This window comes from Mytilus galloprovincialis, chromosome 12 (genome assembly GCF_965363235.1).
Source record: "Mytilus galloprovincialis chromosome 12, xbMytGall1.hap1.1, whole genome shotgun sequence".
NCBI classification, from domain to species: Eukaryota; Metazoa; Mollusca; class Bivalvia; order Mytilida; family Mytilidae; genus Mytilus; species Mytilus galloprovincialis.
The window spans coordinates 30,141,974-30,161,364 of NC_134849.1; the positions used below are offsets into that span (position 1 = coordinate 30,141,974).

The 19,391-nt window shown below is 29.9% G+C and overlaps 1 protein-coding gene across 3 annotated transcripts in view; it reads left to right on the plus strand.

Moving 5' to 3' along the window:
- The first annotated feature begins 390 nt into the window (after nucleotides 1–390).
- The window catches only part of LOC143055412 (uncharacterized), a 55,783-nt gene continuing 36,782 nt past the window's right edge, over nucleotides 391–19,391 (plus strand). Inside the window, exons 1-2 of one of the 3 annotated variants that reach the window (XM_076228544.1) lie at nucleotides 391–669; nucleotides 13,524–14,148. In XM_076228544.1, the coding sequence (XP_076084659.1) occupies nucleotides 621–669; nucleotides 13,524–14,148 (674 nt within the window). In that variant the 5' untranslated portion in view covers nucleotides 391–620. Of the gene's footprint in view, nucleotides 670–5,261; nucleotides 5,331–13,523; nucleotides 14,149–18,166; nucleotides 18,538–19,391 lie in introns of those variants that run through there. The other 2 variants (XM_076228545.1, XM_076228547.1) reach the window with 2 other exon arrangements.

Genomic DNA, 19,391 nt, shown 5'->3' on the forward strand with positions numbered 1-19,391 from the left:
AATTCCAACAGCAGTATCATCTATGACCAATGGCTATCTATCAATCTATAGTAAAAATTATGAATTACTTAAATTATAGCAAAAACTTCTAAAAGCAAAAATTGAAAAAAAGATTATTCAATTTAAACAATCAATTTCATTAAAACTTTTACTTTATAAAATCAATTTCTAATAATCCCTGCAGCAGCAGCATCAATTTCTTGTGTCAATCAAGCATTGGCTGCACTATGATTTGACAATACATTTCCTATGTAAATTTCACAATCATTGATTCATTAATTAGAAAACTTTTACCTCCTTCACCCCTCTGGCTATTGGTTAAATGGACCTGTCCATAGTATTATGTAATAGTGTATGGTCAGTTAATTTTTCATTCCAGGGTAGAAAAGCTTTTGTCCATTGATGTTGTTTACATATCTTTATTTAGGACCCGAAAATAAACATAGGCTTAGGATTCCACTTCAGTTTTATTACATGTGTAAAAAATGGGAATGCCTGGTCAGTTTGTTGTGACATTGTACTAGCTTGACCAGTGGTCAGTTGAAAAACAATTTGTTTTTGTGTGACAATTTAGAAAGAAGCAATTAGGACAATTTATTGTGGATGAAAAGTATTTTGCAATGATGGAGGTTGAAGCTACTGGTCAAGTATTTAACCTGCAGAGTAATGGTATGAATTTAGTTTTAAATTAGTTTGTTGTCTGTTTAAATAGACAATCATATATTAGATTGCATGTTGATTTTTCATGAATGAAACTTGTGTATTGGGATGTTAAATTGTTTCTATTAAAGGATGAGAAAATGTGTAGTTTTAAAAAACTTTATTTTTAATCTATTATTTTACCTTTAAAATTATGTCATTTGTTTTTTTTTTTGTTAACTTACTTCTGCTGTTTTTTATTGAAAATTTAAGTCTTTTTTTATTGAAAAAAGAATATAAAAAAAAATGTTACGTCAGGTTTTTTTTCTGTTTCTCTTAAATTTGTGAAAAAGTTTGCTCCTTTTAATAATTGATTTGTGTTTTTTTTATTTATTTAGAACTAAAAACACAAAAGTTCTTTATTTTTTATGTTTAACTCATAAGTGGTTCTTGGGCTTTTAACTTAGTATTCTTATTACTTTAAGAAATAGCATGTTATATGTATGTATGTTTTAAGGTTTGATGTTTTTGTGAAAAAGCATAATTTTCATGAGTATAAAAGATACCAATAGAAGGAATGAAATTGTTAGTTAAAAATACCAGAATACATTTCTCTCTACATATGTATAAACATGATACCCCATAAAAGGAAAATTAACATTAGTGTGGCTACTTTTTTTTAAGTAATTACAAAAATAACTTATCCATTTTGAATGGAAAATGGTACATGTATTGACTTCAGCTATAAATACATTTTCATAAAAAAAAATGCTGAAATAGTTATCCATGCTTATTTTTGGATGAAAAAAAATCATTTAAAAATAACTTTTAATTTTTAAAAAAGAGTCATACATGTAAACATATTGTTATGAATGAATGAAAAACACACCCGATTGGCATTAAAAATGAGCAACACATTTAGACACATTAACAGTTATACTGCTCAGTGGATATCTATAACTGACCATTGTCCATCCATTGTCCAGACTAAATACTACACCCTGTGTTGACCACCTCTTTATAAAATTTGTTTGAATCAATCAATGGTTGTATTGTGAAGGCTAACTGGATCAAATGGCTTGTTTAGATTGTATCTGGATAATTTTGACACTTAAGTTCCTCAATGTTGACACTGTTAAATTTGTGTTTGGAGATTTTTTGTTGTATGGTAGACCTCTAAAAAATTTGAAAAGATTGTATTGACACAAGAAGGGGGAAACAAAGATTTTTTTGTTGGTTGTTTTATGTAATAGTCTATTAAAAAACTTTATCCTTTGGTTAAAGTATTGTTTAACGTCTGTCTGTTTAACAAACTATGTTTGATTTTACATCACAAGTTTTAAAGTGTCAATTTACACACAAGTTTGTTAAAATGATTTTGTAGCACGAAAGCTTAAAAGTTAAAGGGGAAAACATCAAATATTTCACTTTAAAATATACTTTTCCCTCAATTTTTTTTCTTTTCTTAATCATTGCCTTTTAATATTTTTTTTGAACATTTAAGCTTAAGTACAAGCAGAATTTCAAAATTTTCTGAGTTTTGTTGTCTTTTCTTTCTGAGAACAGTGCCTGCTGACAAAGTTTATCCATCATGTTACATGTATCTGTCATAGGGCTGAAACTGGGGTGAAAACAAGTGGCAGGGATGAACTACATGTATAGATTCTAGAAGCCACTAAAAACTTTTAATTAAGTAAAATTTTAAGGATTGAAGGATGCCACTTGAATGTTGTTGAAACCTCTTAAAACACCCACAATAACAAAACTCAGGAGTAAGTTTATACTATTTTATACAGGAAATGTTGTCCATACTTATATCAAATAACTATACACAGATTTTTTTCCCCGATTAAAATTGATCCCTTTTAAAATGATGACCACAGGAAGAAAACTGTATTTAGATTTGAAGATTCTTCAGTTTCTTTGAGTGTTGTTCAAATTACTTCCCCTCTAATTTTCAAAGTTAAAAAGTGAGGCTTACTGAGCATTTGAAATGTTTAAAATTTTACTATTGACAGGGGGACATAACCCAACTTGTGAGATTTGGTGATAAAATAGGTTTCTCTTTGTTAAAACTATTTGAGCAAAACTTTCAGGCTTTTTTTTTTTTAATAAACTGCTTTTAATGATTCTGTGCCTAGATTTTCTTGAAGAATGTGGTCACTATTGCGAAATCTCAAAATTGCTGTGATTGTCATTCTGGGAAGATGTCTTGATATTCTTTGACATTTATTTATTAAAAATTCAATTGATTTAGGTGTGGAACGTGTGAAGATTGCAGACCTCTGTAAGGTCTCACACATATCTCTCAATGCAGTCACACTTTTTCAGGGCTTTGACCTTTGACATTTATGCCAATTTTCTTAGAGCTTATGAAAACTGTGTGTCTTTTTGTTTATCAAAATTCATACGTTCTTTAAATTACAAATGTAATACTAACACATGGTGTGTGATGAGGTTCCTTACGTACATTTTTTCCTGCAAAAAGTACATTTAATATTGTCACTCCAGTCAATTTCAAAGACAGATCTAGTTTTGTAACTGAGACATCTTAAGTTTAGACTTTGCTTTCGAAGGTCTTTCAACACAAAGTTATTTTTTTCTAATGGAATAATCATTTACTTCAAACAAATAAGATGTTTTTAATTTATTCCTGGCTTGGATGGTAGATGTTTCAAGTTTCTGATAAATCAATTCACAACAAAGTACAGAAAGCTATCTTGGAAAAACCAATGTTGAACTCAATATTTCTTTTCTAATTGTAATGTGTGTTGATAGTTTGCTGTCTCTGTTGAAACATTTCTTTTTATGAATTTAATGAAGGTATATAAAATAACCTAAAATAATTGATTATTAAAATATTAAAAATGACATTTAATTGATTTCCCTTCTATTCATCAGAGAGTTGTCTCCCCCTTTTTTAGTAGACTTCTATTTATGTTATCTTCATTTAAAAAAAAATTATGAATGACATAGTTATAACATAACATTTAAATAAAGCAATCTATTTGTGTTGATAGTTTTCTGTCTCTGTTGTAACATTACTTTACTTCCCTCCTATTCATAAATATGTCCCCCTTTTTTAATAGACTTCTCTTTATTTTATATACCTTCATTAAATTCATTAAAAAAATATTAAGAATGACATAGTTTTTACGTAACATTTAGATAAAGCAATCTTTTCATCTACATATAGTTACAAATGTACTATTTTAACAAGTATATTAGTGTATGATCGATATCTATTTTTCACAGTTATGGTTTTTTTTTGTTAGGCAATACATGTAGATTGATAACATCTTCTTTACAAGATTTTCATTGATAAAAAGTTGAGAATTTGAATGTAAGATGTAACAAGATAAATATGATCACGCCATTGTTAGTACATCTACATGTAGTGTGATCAGATTATTTACGTGTTTCAAGTAGAGATGTCTTAATTTAGTGTGAAATGAAATACACAGGCTGAAATTTATAAAAGAACATCAAGAATAAGATTAAGGGACCCTTTGGGAGCTTAAACATGAAAATACATGTGCTAGTATACTCTTGATGTGCATTGAATGCAACAACGCAGCATTGTGTATTTGCCATGTCATCAACTAAGACCAAATTTTTAATTAATTAAGTATCGGTTATTTTAAGAATTTCTTCAATTTTCAACACAACAAAATATATTTAAGTAAAGATGATAAATTGGTTCCTCCTTTTTAAAGCTAACTTCCTTAAGCATGTAGAGTAAGATTTTGGTTAGCTTGTTTGCTTTGTTTGTATATTGTACAATTGTATTTGGTATGAAATCAAATCAAATTATAATATGATACATGTATATACCAGTTTAACTATGTAACTATGTCTATGTATATTGTTTGGAAATTTTGAGCAAACGTCTATACAAACAAGCCAACTAAAGTCTTACTCTACAAACCTTAGGAAATTAGCTCTAAATTTTTTTACTAAACTGGCATTTCAACTTTCAAGCTTAATGAGTTATTTTAATAAACATGCTTTGCCCTTGATCTTTTGGTCTGAAGAATAAGAATGATATATACCGGTATAATTTTTTTCTTTGTTGACCAATGTCAAAAATTCAATTTTTGCAGTTATAGATTTTAACATTTACCATATTGTAACTAAAGTACATTTTAAGTACAAAAAGGTAACTACTCTAAAAGAGTATATTGCTTAAATAAGAATTCTATAAGGGACAACATCAAATGATCGATGTAGGATAAAAAACTTAAATCAAATAGTTTGGGTGGGGGGGGGGGGGGGGGGGGGGGGGGGTTCAACATTGCTGCAAGTCTTCTTAATCTAAAATCCCTATTGGTCAATCAATTTTTCCCAAATTAAGTTAAGAGGGGGGGGGGGGTGTTGGGGTCAGTGAAAAAACTATGTGAATTAAGTTTTTTATCCTACATTGAACTTTTGATGTCGTCTATAAGATACATTAGTTGACCAACATTTCACCTTTGTACATTATCGAAACTGTCCATCATAAAAAATTGTCCAAAACACCACTAGGAAGTTTTGACCAGGGCTAAAGGCTAAAAAATTGGACAGTTTTTGTGATGTATTGGTATATACTGAGAAAGATTTTTAAAGAAGAAAAACTAATTCCTTGTTTAGACTTGAGTTTAGGTGCCATACATTTAACAAGAAGATGTTAGTGGGTTTGTCATTCCTTAGAGGTGAGTCTTAAACTGGTTAAGATGGGAATCATTTGGCAAGTTTATTAGCAAAGGGGGGGGGGGGGGTGGGGGGGGGGGGCATTTGGCAAGTTTATAAGCAATAGGGGATGTGAAACATTTGATAAGTTTAGTAGCAATTAAGTGAGGGGTGAACCATTTGGCAAATTTATTAGTAAAAGGACAACAATTATTCATCCTAAGAATTCTGTTTTTTTTTTAGAATTTTGGTACATTGTTGCAATGGTTGCAAAACTGCATGACTTTAATTTTTATTCAAGGTCATTAAGCATCTATTCGACTCAGCCTAAGTATTCAGAAATTTCTTAGAATTTTGTTAGATACTGAGGTTACAGGACAGTGTGAAAGCTTATTATGTAACGATTTCTTCAGCAATGGTTACAATTCAATCTTTGTATACCAATGTATTTTAGAACTTTTATTGCTGCTGATGTTACCTGACAGCAAACCAACCACTACATGAAATAGTCATGCCAGTCAAATCACAAGTCTAAAAAGTTTAATAGTATCAATTTTTTATTATTTAAAAAAAAATATGAATGAAACTTTACACCTAAGAACAAGATTGCTTTTTTTTTGTATTTTGCCTTTTTTTACTATTTTCATTCCTGTTTTACAAATGTTAACTAGATGGCAGGTGGTCTTCTTTTTTTTTAATTAAGAAGCAGACTGACATTTAAATGATAAACTTTGGTGAGTGTTCCCAGTAAATACAAACAGATTTAAGGAGACTAACAAAAATTGATAATAAAAGTGGTCAATCAGAAAAATTATGTAACATTTCCTTTTTCTCAACTACATGAAGTCATTTTGGTATTTGGACGAACCCATATTTTAATGTGGATTAATGTTTTATGGAAGGTTTCAAGACACAAGAGGAATTTTAAATAAAACTTTAGAATATAAAATGTTTTAAGAAGGAAACAGATAATTGCTAATAGATAAATTTGTTATAAGAGCCGTTCCATCTTAATTCCCTTCAAGATCTCATTAAAATTTCAGTCAATTAGACATTTAAAATTTTATTTTAAGAAGGTAATAAATTTATGGAAAATATTAATCCTAAAAAATCCTATTATAATAGTTCAAAAGATGAGTGTAGATCTTATTTTAAATTTAATGTGATTTAGTCATTATTAATCTTAAAAGTACAAAGGAAAAGGTCCCTCAGCTTTTTGTTGACGAATTGTAAGCTTTTGCAACTTTATTTGTTGACTTCCTATTTTAATCATGTTTTGTAATTTCAGTTGATATTTTAAGGGTAATCAATTTCATCCTTGGAGAAAGAATCAGAAATATTTAGAAAATTGATTTAAAAAAAAAGGGGGGAATAATGTCTTGATCTGTTTTCGTATTGAGGGGGGATTGCAAAGGAGTGATGCCATGAAAACTAAAAATAAACCAAAAAACACTAAGCCCCCTCCCCTCCCCCCCAAAAAAAAGTTAACAAAGAAAAAGCAAGATTGAGCAACAACAAAATTGCTTATTCATATTTCATACTGTCAGATTTCTGACTAAATGTATGCACTTTTTGCAGGTATAATCTCATCTTCAAAGCCTAAGCATTTTAAATTGTCATTTAGCTGAAACAGAAAAATGAGGCCTATCATAAACCAGAACAGTTTCTTTTGTGTATTTGTTAAAAAAAAAACACATGTGATAATCTTTTTTGAAATATATCATGAAATCTGACAAGTTAGAGTATTTTACGATGTGTCAAATTGAAAAAGGTAATTGTGAACTGTCACACCGATTTGGGTGACATTTTTACCAAGGGCAATTTACATATCATATCTTTCACACTGGAACACCAATTAACCCTAATGTCCAGTCAGTGGTCATTATTTTGACCACCATAAAATATTAATATGTCAGAAACTGGCCTTTCCTATTTTTGTAATCAATTTTATCTAATTCCAATGGGGATGATTTTCAAAATTTTAAATTGCTCATTTGGGTATTGGAAAATAGGCATATAGAAGTGATGAGAAATTAATTTATTTATTTAGAATATGACTTCAAAGGGATAATTAACTCATTGTTATTAAACAATTTTAACCCCAAAATTTGTTTGTTGATTGCTTAATATACATTTTGATAAAATAGCTGACAAAAATATGTTTTACCAAAAATATTGACTTGCTAACAATAAAGACAAGCATTTCGTGTCGTACTTTAAATCGTAGGGAAATGTTTTATTTTAATTCACTGTTCAATCACAAATAATATTTTGTTAATAGGTAACTAAATGCATAATTTCTTTGATTCTTTTCTGTCAAATTTGAAAAACAAATGAACTAAAAAGCATAAGTGAAAGTACTTTCTAATTGTTTAATTACATTTGAAAAATTTAACTTAGGTTAAAACAATATATATAATGTATCTGCATTTGAGACCCATTGGTGGCCTTCGGCTGTTATCTGCTCTTTGGTCGGGTTGTTGTCTCTTTGATATTTTCCCCATTTCCATTCTCAGTTTAATTCCTTGTAGAAAATTAATTGATTAAGCTGAGTGGCACTAGTGGAGCACAAGCAGTGCACCTACTGCAACTTGGTTCTCCAATTTCCAATTTATGCATAAATTATATATTTTTTTTTTTTTTTATTTTTTTTTTATTATTTATGATTTTGTATTACCTGGCCGTCCTGATAGTTTCTTAATTATCACCTGTAACTTTTAGAAAAGCTTTGTATTTTGCAAATTGAATGTTAAAAGGCCGGAAGATAAATTTTTCCTTGATAAAATAATTCTTTGATGAAACACATCTAAGGCTTTTGTAACATTGCATGATGATAATTGAATGTCTAATTGAAAAGTTACAAAAATCAATTTCGTGACAGTTGTCAGTTGAAATTGACGTAATTGTCCATTAAAATACAAAATATTAATAATAAATGACCACCCTTTTTACATGTGACTGGTCAGTTTCATCGTCCACTTGCCATCAGCATTAATTAAATCAATAGTAGAGATTTTTATTGTCAAAACTTACTGGAAAATGAAGGGCTATTTTAATGAGTTATAATAAAACATTGATGGTCAACTAAAGTGGACAAAGGCTGTCATTTACACTGACCAGTGGTGTTGAGAGGTCAGCTGTGATGCAATATTGTCCATCAAAAATTTAATTAAAAGTTTTCACAATGGGGGAAATGAGCATATTGAGTTTTTCTTTTTATAGAAAATGTCAGACCCTTCAGCTGGACATGATGGTCAGTTTTGGCATTTGGCTGGATGTCTTGTCATGCAACTTGGTGGGGATGTGACTTTATCAAAAAATAATTTAAATTATCTTAAATTTGCATAATGTGCATTCATTAGTATTTGTGGGAAACCAAATTTTGGAAGTTTTTCTGTGCAAAAGTAAACCACAAATTCCAAAGTTCTACAAAATACAAATGTTTAAGGCTAAAAAAATAATGCAGCTTTTGGCAAAACTAAATTTCAAACAGTCATGAAAATACATTTTTTTCTTCAATGCACTGAAATTGGTTAATCAAGGGAAATAAATAAATCCAGACTTATTTTATCTGATTAAACAGAGGTATTCAGAGACATGATGATATGTTAATTTAGCCTAAAATAAAAGATAAAAAGACAAATCAAAATCAAATTTTAATGAGTGTCTTTTTTTCATAAATAAATCTTATTTAATTATTTATAATAAATTATCCAAAACATATCTAACAAAAAAAAAGATGAAAAAAACGTGTCAAGTTTTAGGTCAGTCAGTCCAGATAAATTTCTTGGTCCATCAAAAATATTGCTGTACTGTTGAATTAGAATGTAGGACAGAAAGTCACAGGACAAAAAGTCACAGACAAAAAGTCACGGACAAAAAGTCACAGGACAAAAAGTCACAATTCATTTTTTCTGATTATTTTCTTTGAATAAAAAACATTTATTTCTACAAAATTTTTTTTGTATTTTTCTAAACTATTGTATATAAACCAACTTTTTAAACAAAATATATCAAAAAAATATCAAAGATTATCAAATAATTGTTAAAAAAACAAAATGTCAAAGTGACTTGGCACTTAAATGGCTTCATGGTGCCAAGAAAAACATCTTTTGCATGATTAAAATTAAATAAATCTTTATTTTTCAAGTATAATGACCCATTTCCTAAACTTTAATATGAATATATGTATTCAAAAGTAAATATTTCAAGATATATTCTTATATATTAAAACAATTGTCAATAAATATTTGTGACTTTTTGTCCTGTGACTTTTTGTCCTACCAATTTTGTGACTTTATGTCCTGTGACTTTTTGTCCTGTGACTTTCTGTCCGTTTACCTTGAATTATTGTTTATAGCATTTGTCATGTAAAATAATTAATGTACATAACTGAAAAATCTATAAAAGACCCACTATCATCAGGGGCAATAACTCAAAACAGTTAATAGATAAAAACCACACTAGTCTCTCGTCATTCCGACAACTTTATTGGTAAATTTATGTTTTTGTCCACACGTCTAATTGTTAAAATGAATGTCCACTGTCACAAATGTCCAGTCTCTGGAAAAAAATGACCAGTACAAATTTTTTTTCACCCAAGGGTATGATTTAGATGGACACCACCTGGCTAATGGGTCTACAATTATGTAATTTTATCACAGGTTTAGGTTTTCCTGTGTCTACTCAACCATGAAAAGAAGAAAATTAAATGTTTATTAGTACAAATTAGGATAATAAAAAAGCTGAGAAAAAAAGATTATTGGAGGTTTTTATGTATAGAGGTGATATCAATTACTGATCAGGAAAGAAATGACATGTAATTAGTTAATGATTAAAAACATTACCATGTATACTTATACTTATGTTACGATTTATACTTATATTACTTATGTTACGAAAAGGAAAATTCTTTCAAAATGGAAATCAAAGCGTTTTTTTTATTTTTATTTTACTGAAGTAATGTTAAAAGATAAATTAAAATAAGAAGTTTGTTTGAATCAGATATAAATACAAATACAGTCTTAATTGCTTGATATAGATTTATTCCGAATTTTATGGCCAGAAAAAAAGGTTCGCATCAGGAATATAAAATGAAAAAAAAATTAATTAAGGGGGTAGACCTTTGTTCAGGGAGACAACTCTTTAAATCAGTTATGTGTTTGTAAAAGTCAAGTTTCCTCAATGAATTTTAAGCATTTACCTGAAACAGATTGAAAATAATCTATGTAACCTAGAAGCTTAGAATATATTTATGAAAATGGTTGACACAAACGTACTGATGATTTTAAGAGTTATTTCCCTTAACCTAAGTCTACCTCCTTAAACAGTCTCCTTGATTGAATCTTGTTAACTTAAATGTGAAGACCCCTATACATGTATTTTTAATATAGAATTTTAAATAATTCCCAATCGAACTTACAACTTTAAAAATAAATAACATGAATTTAAATGAAGATAAAAATAAAATTTCAGCTTAAAAGTTTGATTGTAATTTCATATGAGAACAAAGATTAATGAAACAGATGATTTGGGGAAATGTTGCACCCAATGAATTAAAGTACATAGATGTAGTAAGAACTGACCAATACAAAATTACACCAGAAACTGACCAGTTGTATTGTAACCTTGAGAAAGTGATTGTGTTATCATATGATGGAAAACACCAGGCAGAGAAGATAAATATCTCATAAAAATTACTTAAAGAAGATTCTCACAGCTGGTCACTCTAACCATGTAAATCATCACTTTTTTGTGCTGCCAAGAAGGGGTACATTTGGGATAAATCAACTTTAAATTTAAAATTGTCATGAAAAATATGTTTGTTTGTCATTTATGACAACGGAAATGTGAAAATATCATTAAAATGATTGAAAATAATACAAATAAGAAATTTGATCCAAGTAATTATTGGTAATTATGAGTTAGCTCCCCTTGGGAACCTCTGTGCATGTAATCTTGGCTTGGATAATGAAATGAGTTGTACAAAAATCAATAGCTTTATCAATAGGTGATGGTCAGCTTGACCCTTCCAACATTCTTTTTCACTGGGTCATTTATTGTTTTTCCATTAAGCATACTAAGTGCACTACGACTTTCTCACAAAAATTAATTAGATGACCACTGTATTCTTGACCAGTACTTTGTACTGATAGAATGAGATAGCGTTCATTAAAAATCCTTGCAATCTTTGTATAGTGAATATATAAACATGTTTATTTGTTTAGACAAAGAAAAAGTTCACCTAGTACATTTTTCATGTAAATATTGACAAAATGAAGATTTTTCGTTGTCATTTGTACAAAGTACATTTTTCAAGTAAATATTGACAAAATGATAGTGTGCCTTTATTTCAAATTTTGAAATTTATACAAAATATAATTACTTATCACATAAACTGTTTATATTTACTCATATACAAGACGGGATTAATGAAAATTGATGTTTTAATTTTAAAGAGTAAGAAAATAGCATTTTTGACTCTGTAAGAAGTAGTTTTTGACTATAAACTTTCACATGGAATTTGATCAAAAAGGTAAAAACGTACTTATTTGTGAAAGGTCAAAGTTTTTTAAGATGTGACAAACATTTTTGTTATGAAACATTCAGAGGAAAGTTATTATATTGAAAACATTTTTGCGTTACTTGACTTCATTACCAAATTTATGATTAAAAACGTATGTTATCATGACTAAGTCACTGATTTGTTATTCTATTAAAGTTCTAACAAAAAAACATCTTCTATCGTTGTAAATCAGTTGTGTGATGCACAGCGTCCAAGTCAAGAGGACACTACATGAGAGGTCACTTGAAATTACTGGTATTTAAAATTTGATGCTTGTTATGCTAAAGACTGACTGCCTGTATTTCCTTTTCTGATTTCCATCAACAAATAACTGACTTTGGATTAATGTAGATGAACTACTAAGACCACAATCAGTTGCTGATTAAGGAGGGAACAGGGTGCTCCAGCCCCCCTCTTTGTTGGAAAAATATGGTTGATTATTTAGGGAATCACTGTAGCATGACTGAAAATTGGGCAGCCTCTTGTGCAGTCATTGAGCCCCCCTTAAGAAAATTTCTAGACCGCCACTGACACAAATGGAAGTTAATCTTTACTAATTTGAAAACTAACATCAATAAGAAAATAAAAAAGAAATGGATTAAATTCATTTAATACAAAATGACATCTAAATAACTTTTTTCAATAATTTGTAATATTTATCGACTCGTAGTAATTATAGGTTTAAGTTATTTGCTTTCAGTAGCGTTGATATTAATCTGAATCCAATTGATATTGTAGTGTATTTCACTTAAGCTGACACAAAACGTGTAATTATATTGACCTGAGGGATATTTCTATTTTTTAGATGTTTTTTATTACTTTGATCATCCTAAAGCAATTTAACCATGTGTTGCACATAAAAATTGGATTATTGAAAATCAAATCAAAGATAGATATATAATTCAGTAAAATTTGAGTTATCTCCCCTAGTTCTAGTGTAAGAAATTCTTATATAGTATACAAGTATAGTTTATATTGTCACTAGAAATTGAAATATTCTGTTCTGATTAATGGTTTAGTGTTTTAAATTGACAATGTGTTTGCTTTGCACAAGTTCCTCTGGGAATTTTACTTTAAACAAATTGCTAAAATATCTGTTCCTGTTAGAAAAACTATTATAGTATATAAGTATAGTTTATGTGATGATGAAGGGTTGAGCATTAATTGGCATTGTCATTGTATAATATGTTTGCAGTATTGAAGTTTCTCTCAAAATTTATACTATATAACATAATGCTATAGTATCTGTTCCTGTCTGAAAAAAATATTCCATATATAAAAAAGAAGATGTGGTATGATTGCCATGAGACATCTCTCCACCAGAGACCAAATGACACAGAAATTAAAACAACTTTAGGTCACTATACGGCCTTCAACAATGAGCAAAGCTCATGCCACATAGTCAGCTTTGAAAGGACCCTTTTATAACAACAACTGTAATTTAAATATACAGTGGTAATAATATTCCAGAAAATCTCTACCATTCAGAATTGATATTAAAAGGATCTTTTTTTCTGTGACATATCATACATAATCATATTTAGTTTTCCAATAATATTTGCCTTTTAAATTGTTATTGAAATGCAAAATATTTTTATAAGTTAACAGTTGAGGAGAATGCATTTCATTACGAGACAATATTCTATTTCAGTTCCTGAAGATGTTGGTTATATCAAAGATGCCCACCAATTTGCCCACAGACCATTTCTGGACATACACGGTCAAGAGAAAACAACACCAAGACTGCCATATCCAGAAATTTACAATCAGCCAGCAATATCACCAAGGCAACATGTTGAAAATCAAAACCAAGAAAAGAACCTTTATCCACAGGTATTTGACAGGCAAGAGCAAGAAAAAATCCTGCAGAGACAAATGATTGAGGCCTACAGACGAGAATCGAGAGAATTTGGAAAATTTGAAGAGGAAAGCAGGGGAGATTACTCACAAAAACCAGATGACCACGAAAAAGCAAAAGAAGCTATTTCACCAAGACAACATGTCGAAAATCAAAACCAAGAAAAGCAAATATATCCTCAGATACTTGAAAGACAAGAAAACATCAGAGAGCGAGAGATGATTGAGGCTTACAGACGAGAATCGAGAGAATTTGGACAGATGGGAGATGATGTCAAGGGAGATAATTCACAAAAGTCAGACAGCCAAGAGAAAGACAATGCTGAGGGGATGGACCAGAAAGAGGAAAGCAACCAGTTAAATGATGGCTTAAAGAAATGTCCTGACAGCATGGAAGATTTTCAAGCAGCGATTAAAAGGTAATTTTCTCACCGAATGAAGTAGAATCAAACTTGCATTCTGGTTTTGTCATGTCATATGGTTGCTGTCACATGGTAACAATTCTGATTGTAATTCACTTGTGGTTTGTTGGTTTGCTGTCTTCCATAAATGATTTTGTTATTAGTTTTGGTATAAATTAGGCCTATCTTTTTTTAACTTTTTATAGTTTCATATTTTATCATGTCATAGCCAATAATAAGCTGATAATGGAGTATGGGTCTTGCTTGTTGTACAGTTACCTATACTTCCTCACAACCACAACATCTGGACTCTGGTGGATAGTTGACAATCTTACTTGGACTTTTTTAAATGTGGTTGCCAACCCAGGTGAAAAGGGGGGGGGGGTCCATCTATATATCCCATTCAACTGCATTGATTGAAAAAAAAATGAGGGGGGGGGGGTTCCAACCACCAGAATCCCATCCCCTTTCTCGAATGCCACTGGCCATCTGAACTATAAATATAAAGTCTGTCATATCTTCTTAGGGCCTTGAATGATGTAAATATGTTTTTCAGTGAATAATATTTTTATTCTCAGGTGCAATAGATTACAATATACCTTTTTTATCCAAATAAGTGGACCTTTTATCTTTTTATTGATAACTAAAATGTAAGTTATTACAAACAACTAAATAAAAACTTCAATTTATGTTTCACCTGGTATACTTGAAGCAGTGTTGCTTAATATAGATTATTCGGTGATCTTTTTCTTGTATGACAAAGAATCAGCTGTTGTATTTTTCTTTACAAGTAAAAAAGTTGGCCATGGACCAAAATTAAGTGATACTAATATTGGGTCATTTCTTTGGCTCAATGTACTTTTATTTTGTTTTTGTTGCCGTCTCATTGACATTGTTATGGTCATTTCCTTCCCCTTATTGTTTTTGACCATTTCCTAAGTTTGATAAGGATGCTAGAAGGTTTTCAGAAGTTGTGTAATAATAACAAAATTTTGTTTATCACACATTATCATCATCATAATTTTATATATGTTATACAATATAAATGTCCTTTGTTGAGTTCTTAGGGGCCTCAGTGACTGAGTGGTCTAAGTTAAAGTTATAACTGTATTCACAAGCCAGTCAACACACGGTTGTGGGTTCGAACCCCACTCGTGTGAGTACACTCGACTCCATCTAATTGACTATAGGATTGTCAGTTTTCCTATCGAATGTTGTGGTTTTCTCCGGGGACTCTGGCTTCCTCCACCAATAAAAACTGCCCACCAAAGCGGTGCTTAATAATGGCATTAAAACACAGAAAATCAAATCAAATCGTGGAGTTCTTCAACTTAAATCTGTTTTTTACGTGATTTCACTTTTTTTAAGCAGCGTACTCTCTTACTCTGTTTCAACAGAAGTTGGGCTATAATACTTAAGTCTTGAATAGTCATTTTGAAATTAGGGTTCATTCTTCAACCTCACCCGAAACCCTTGCATAAACCCAACTACTTGGCTCTAGGTGTGATAGCTGTGCATTCAATCATAACTTTGGTATAGTGATTGTTGTTGAAACAGCTAGCTTTATAGGTAACCAAGAATTAAAATACGTTTTGCAGCTTTGATTAAATAATAAAATGAAGTAGATCCTCAAAAAAAAAAAAATCCTCAAAGCATGGAAATCAGTCCCTAAAACGATATATAAAAGAATCATCATGTTATTACATGTACAAAGTAGTGAGTAAGTTTCTGAATACAATTGTTTCAAATTGTCTATCAACCTCTATACCCACCTTTTTTCCTAAAAAAAGATGAATTTGAATAAAACCTGACTGGAACGCAAAGTTTTGCAAACTAACAAATAGATATAACTAAAAACTTAAACTTTAAACATTCTTGAGCTGACTTTCTGAAATTTGATTAATTTCTCTTTTTCAATGTTATAAAATCTCTGAAAATGTTTGTCGTATTTACAATAAATTATATCTTATTAAATTTAGGTCAGATTTTAAGTGGTTTAAAAAACTGATGTCTTGTTTGAAGCACATCTTTTTCCGATGAGGTGTCAAATATCGGGCATATTTATCAAGTGTTTTTATTCAACTCTAATCTGCTTGTTTTTAAAGGTTTAAGTGTTTTCAATTATATTAACAGGATTTGAAAATAATACATGTACTTCCAATAAGTACTTGTGAGGATTTTTTTGTTTCATGGAAATTGAAATAATAAGATTTATGACATCTATTTAAAGTATGAATATTTCCGCAATTTGTCTTGTTAAAAACTTTTCTCTTCAACCAAATTTGGTGATTTTTTATGCATATGTTGATCTATTTTTGTGCTGAAAATAATAAATAAAATCTCTTGATGTAACTGTGTTCCAAAGACAATGCTTTGAAAGTTTCTATACAGTACTATGCCTATACATTGTATATAGAGCATCTTAACAGAATTGTAAAGGCTGAAAAGATTGAATTTTAACTCTTTGCAATCTTAACTAGATAATGTTAACGATTTGTTCCTCTGACTAGCTATTAAGGAATGACTATCAGCATTGCTGAATTTCGCAGGGTTAAAATAAGAATTTGGTAAGAGAGTCCAGAAATTATCCATGTTTGGTCATGATGAGTGAGAAGAAAAACAAGTGCTTTAATTTATTATTAAAGTCCCCTTTATAATAAAGAGCAAGGAAAGTAATCAGACTTATATTTTAGAACTTTTCTAGAAAAAAACCATTGGGGATCAGCTCACTCTACAGACAGATTTTTGTGAATCCAGGACTGATGGATTCATATTGGTGAGAACCTTGTGAATCCAGGAGTGATGGATTCATATTGGTGAGAACCTTGTGAATCCAGGACTGATGGATTCATATTGGTGATAACCTTGATATATGAAATGGCTGCGAGTATTTTCTTAAAACCAACTGTTTGCTTTATAGACTTTGAGGAAGAATAAAGCCTTATATGTCTGTCTTTTTGCTAGAAAACTGACCTCTATGTTTGTCGAACATTTTCTACTCTTTAAAAAAAAAGGCGGACCTGAAAGATGTAAATGTTAGTTTTGTATGTGTTTTAATTTTAGTTCATTTAAATGTTTTGGAGTTTAGTATGATGTCCATTTTCACTGAACTAGTACACATTTTTATTAATGGGCCATGTGTGGCCCACCTCCTGGTTCTTGATTTTCTGGCTTTGTTGAAAACACATTGGTGGCCTTTGAATGTTATCTGCTCTATGGTTGGGTTGTTGTCTCTTTGACACACTCCCCATTTCTATTCTCTATTCTATCATTTAAAGTTTTGGTGCAAAAATAAAAATTCTTTTTCAATAACCTATCCAATTGTAACAAGAAGTTTGTTAAGTGTCAAACATAAAGAATATAAAATTCAAATACATAAAAGTTGAAACAGTACAAACAAAATGTACTATTTTAACTAATGAGCTATACTTATATGTGTGTATGAAATTCTAAAACTATTTTAAATGCTTTCATCAGTTTCTCATAAGTAAATTTTCATTATTCTTTTGGAGAAAAAAATAATTCAGACAATATTATATAATTGAAAATAGATTACATAAAACATAGTTTAAATCCGTTTTAAATTACACCCCATCCCAAAAACTCATCTTTTTTATACCCTTTAAATCTAAAACCTTGTAATCAAATATCATTTTACTGTGAAAAAGTTCAGCCATAAAATTTACAGGGGTCAGTGAAGCAATAAAAATTAAAATGATGAAAAGACTGAAGATAATAGGATTTTTTTGGACATATGTTGTGTAAAAGGTGACCAAATGTCATCCAGGTCAGACCAATCTTTTATCCTGCTTATATTACCATGTCATACAGGCAGGTGTTTTTCAATGGTCAGTTTTTAAAAATAAAGGTGGACAATGGCCAAAGGGTCAGCTTTAATTATCCCTTTTGTTGTTGATGATGACCATCAGACCCAATGGTCAGTTTTTATGTTTGACCACTGTATTCATTAAAACCGATTTATTAAAATTTCATTTTTCAAGCAGATGACCAGTGCAGTGGTCATCTTTAGCTGAAAAAAAGAATTGTTAAATATTTTGGACGCATGTCAGTCATGGCTAGTGGCTTAGGACAGCCCACTTAAACTAAGTAGGCATGTAATGTATATGTTGATTTTGCCACGCTTATAATGACCTTTAACCTCTGTATCATGTGGCTACGGACAAGTGACCAGTGATATTTTTACATTCTGATAACTAAGTGGACATAAAAAGGATGCTGTTCTGATCACGAGTGTGTTTTTTGTCACTAGTATAGCTAATGGTCATTTGAAGTTTTTAATCAACACCACTGGTCAGTGTTAATGGTCATTACATGTTTTCAACTGACCAGTAAAGATAAGAAAATGCCAGATATTTACCCAGATATTGAGCAGAACCTGATTGGCAGGTAGGGATAATTAATATATATATTTATAATTATAATGTCAGTAATTATCAATTAATTGTAATCAGGAACAAGATTTTGATTACGTAAAATTTCAACTAAAATTGAATTTTAAAAATGCTTCTATTTTTCATAATTTTTTCTTTCTCTTGGTCATGGCTGATCTTTTTTGTTTCTTTTTCTTTTTTTATGATTTTGTTTTTCTTTTGTTTTTATTGTTGTTTGAGAGAAAAGGGTTGTTTCAATTAAGCATTTCCTAAATACATATTCTTATACCTGAATAATAATTAAACAATTTCTTCTTTTAATGTGTGATGACTTAGAAAAATTTAGAAAAGACATTCTTTACTTGTAATTAAAAACACCAAAAAAAATAGCAACTGTACTTAGGGTGTCTTCATTTCATGTAGAATATATTCTCATGCAAATTCTTTTTGTAAACAAAATCAGATCCAAACACATATAAAACCTTGCAAACAGGCTTTGCTCATTGTTGAAGGCCGTACAGTGACCTATGTTGTTAATGTCTGTGTCATTTTGGTCTTTTTGTGGATAGTTGTCTCATTGGCAATCATACCACATCTTCTTTTTTGTAGGTTTGACAATTGAAATCAGGACAATTTAACTGTGTAAAAAATAAAACATTATATAATGAAGGCCTAAAAAATATGTAACATCAGTTAGTTTTAAATCTAGATCAGACTGGTTGTATTATGAAGTATTCATTTTATGGGTTTTATAAAAAAAAAATATAAACAATTTTTTAGTAGTAATAATTACTGCATAAAAAACAATGATTATTTAATAATATTAAATAATCATTGTTTTTATTATAAGTCTTTATGTTTTATTGTACT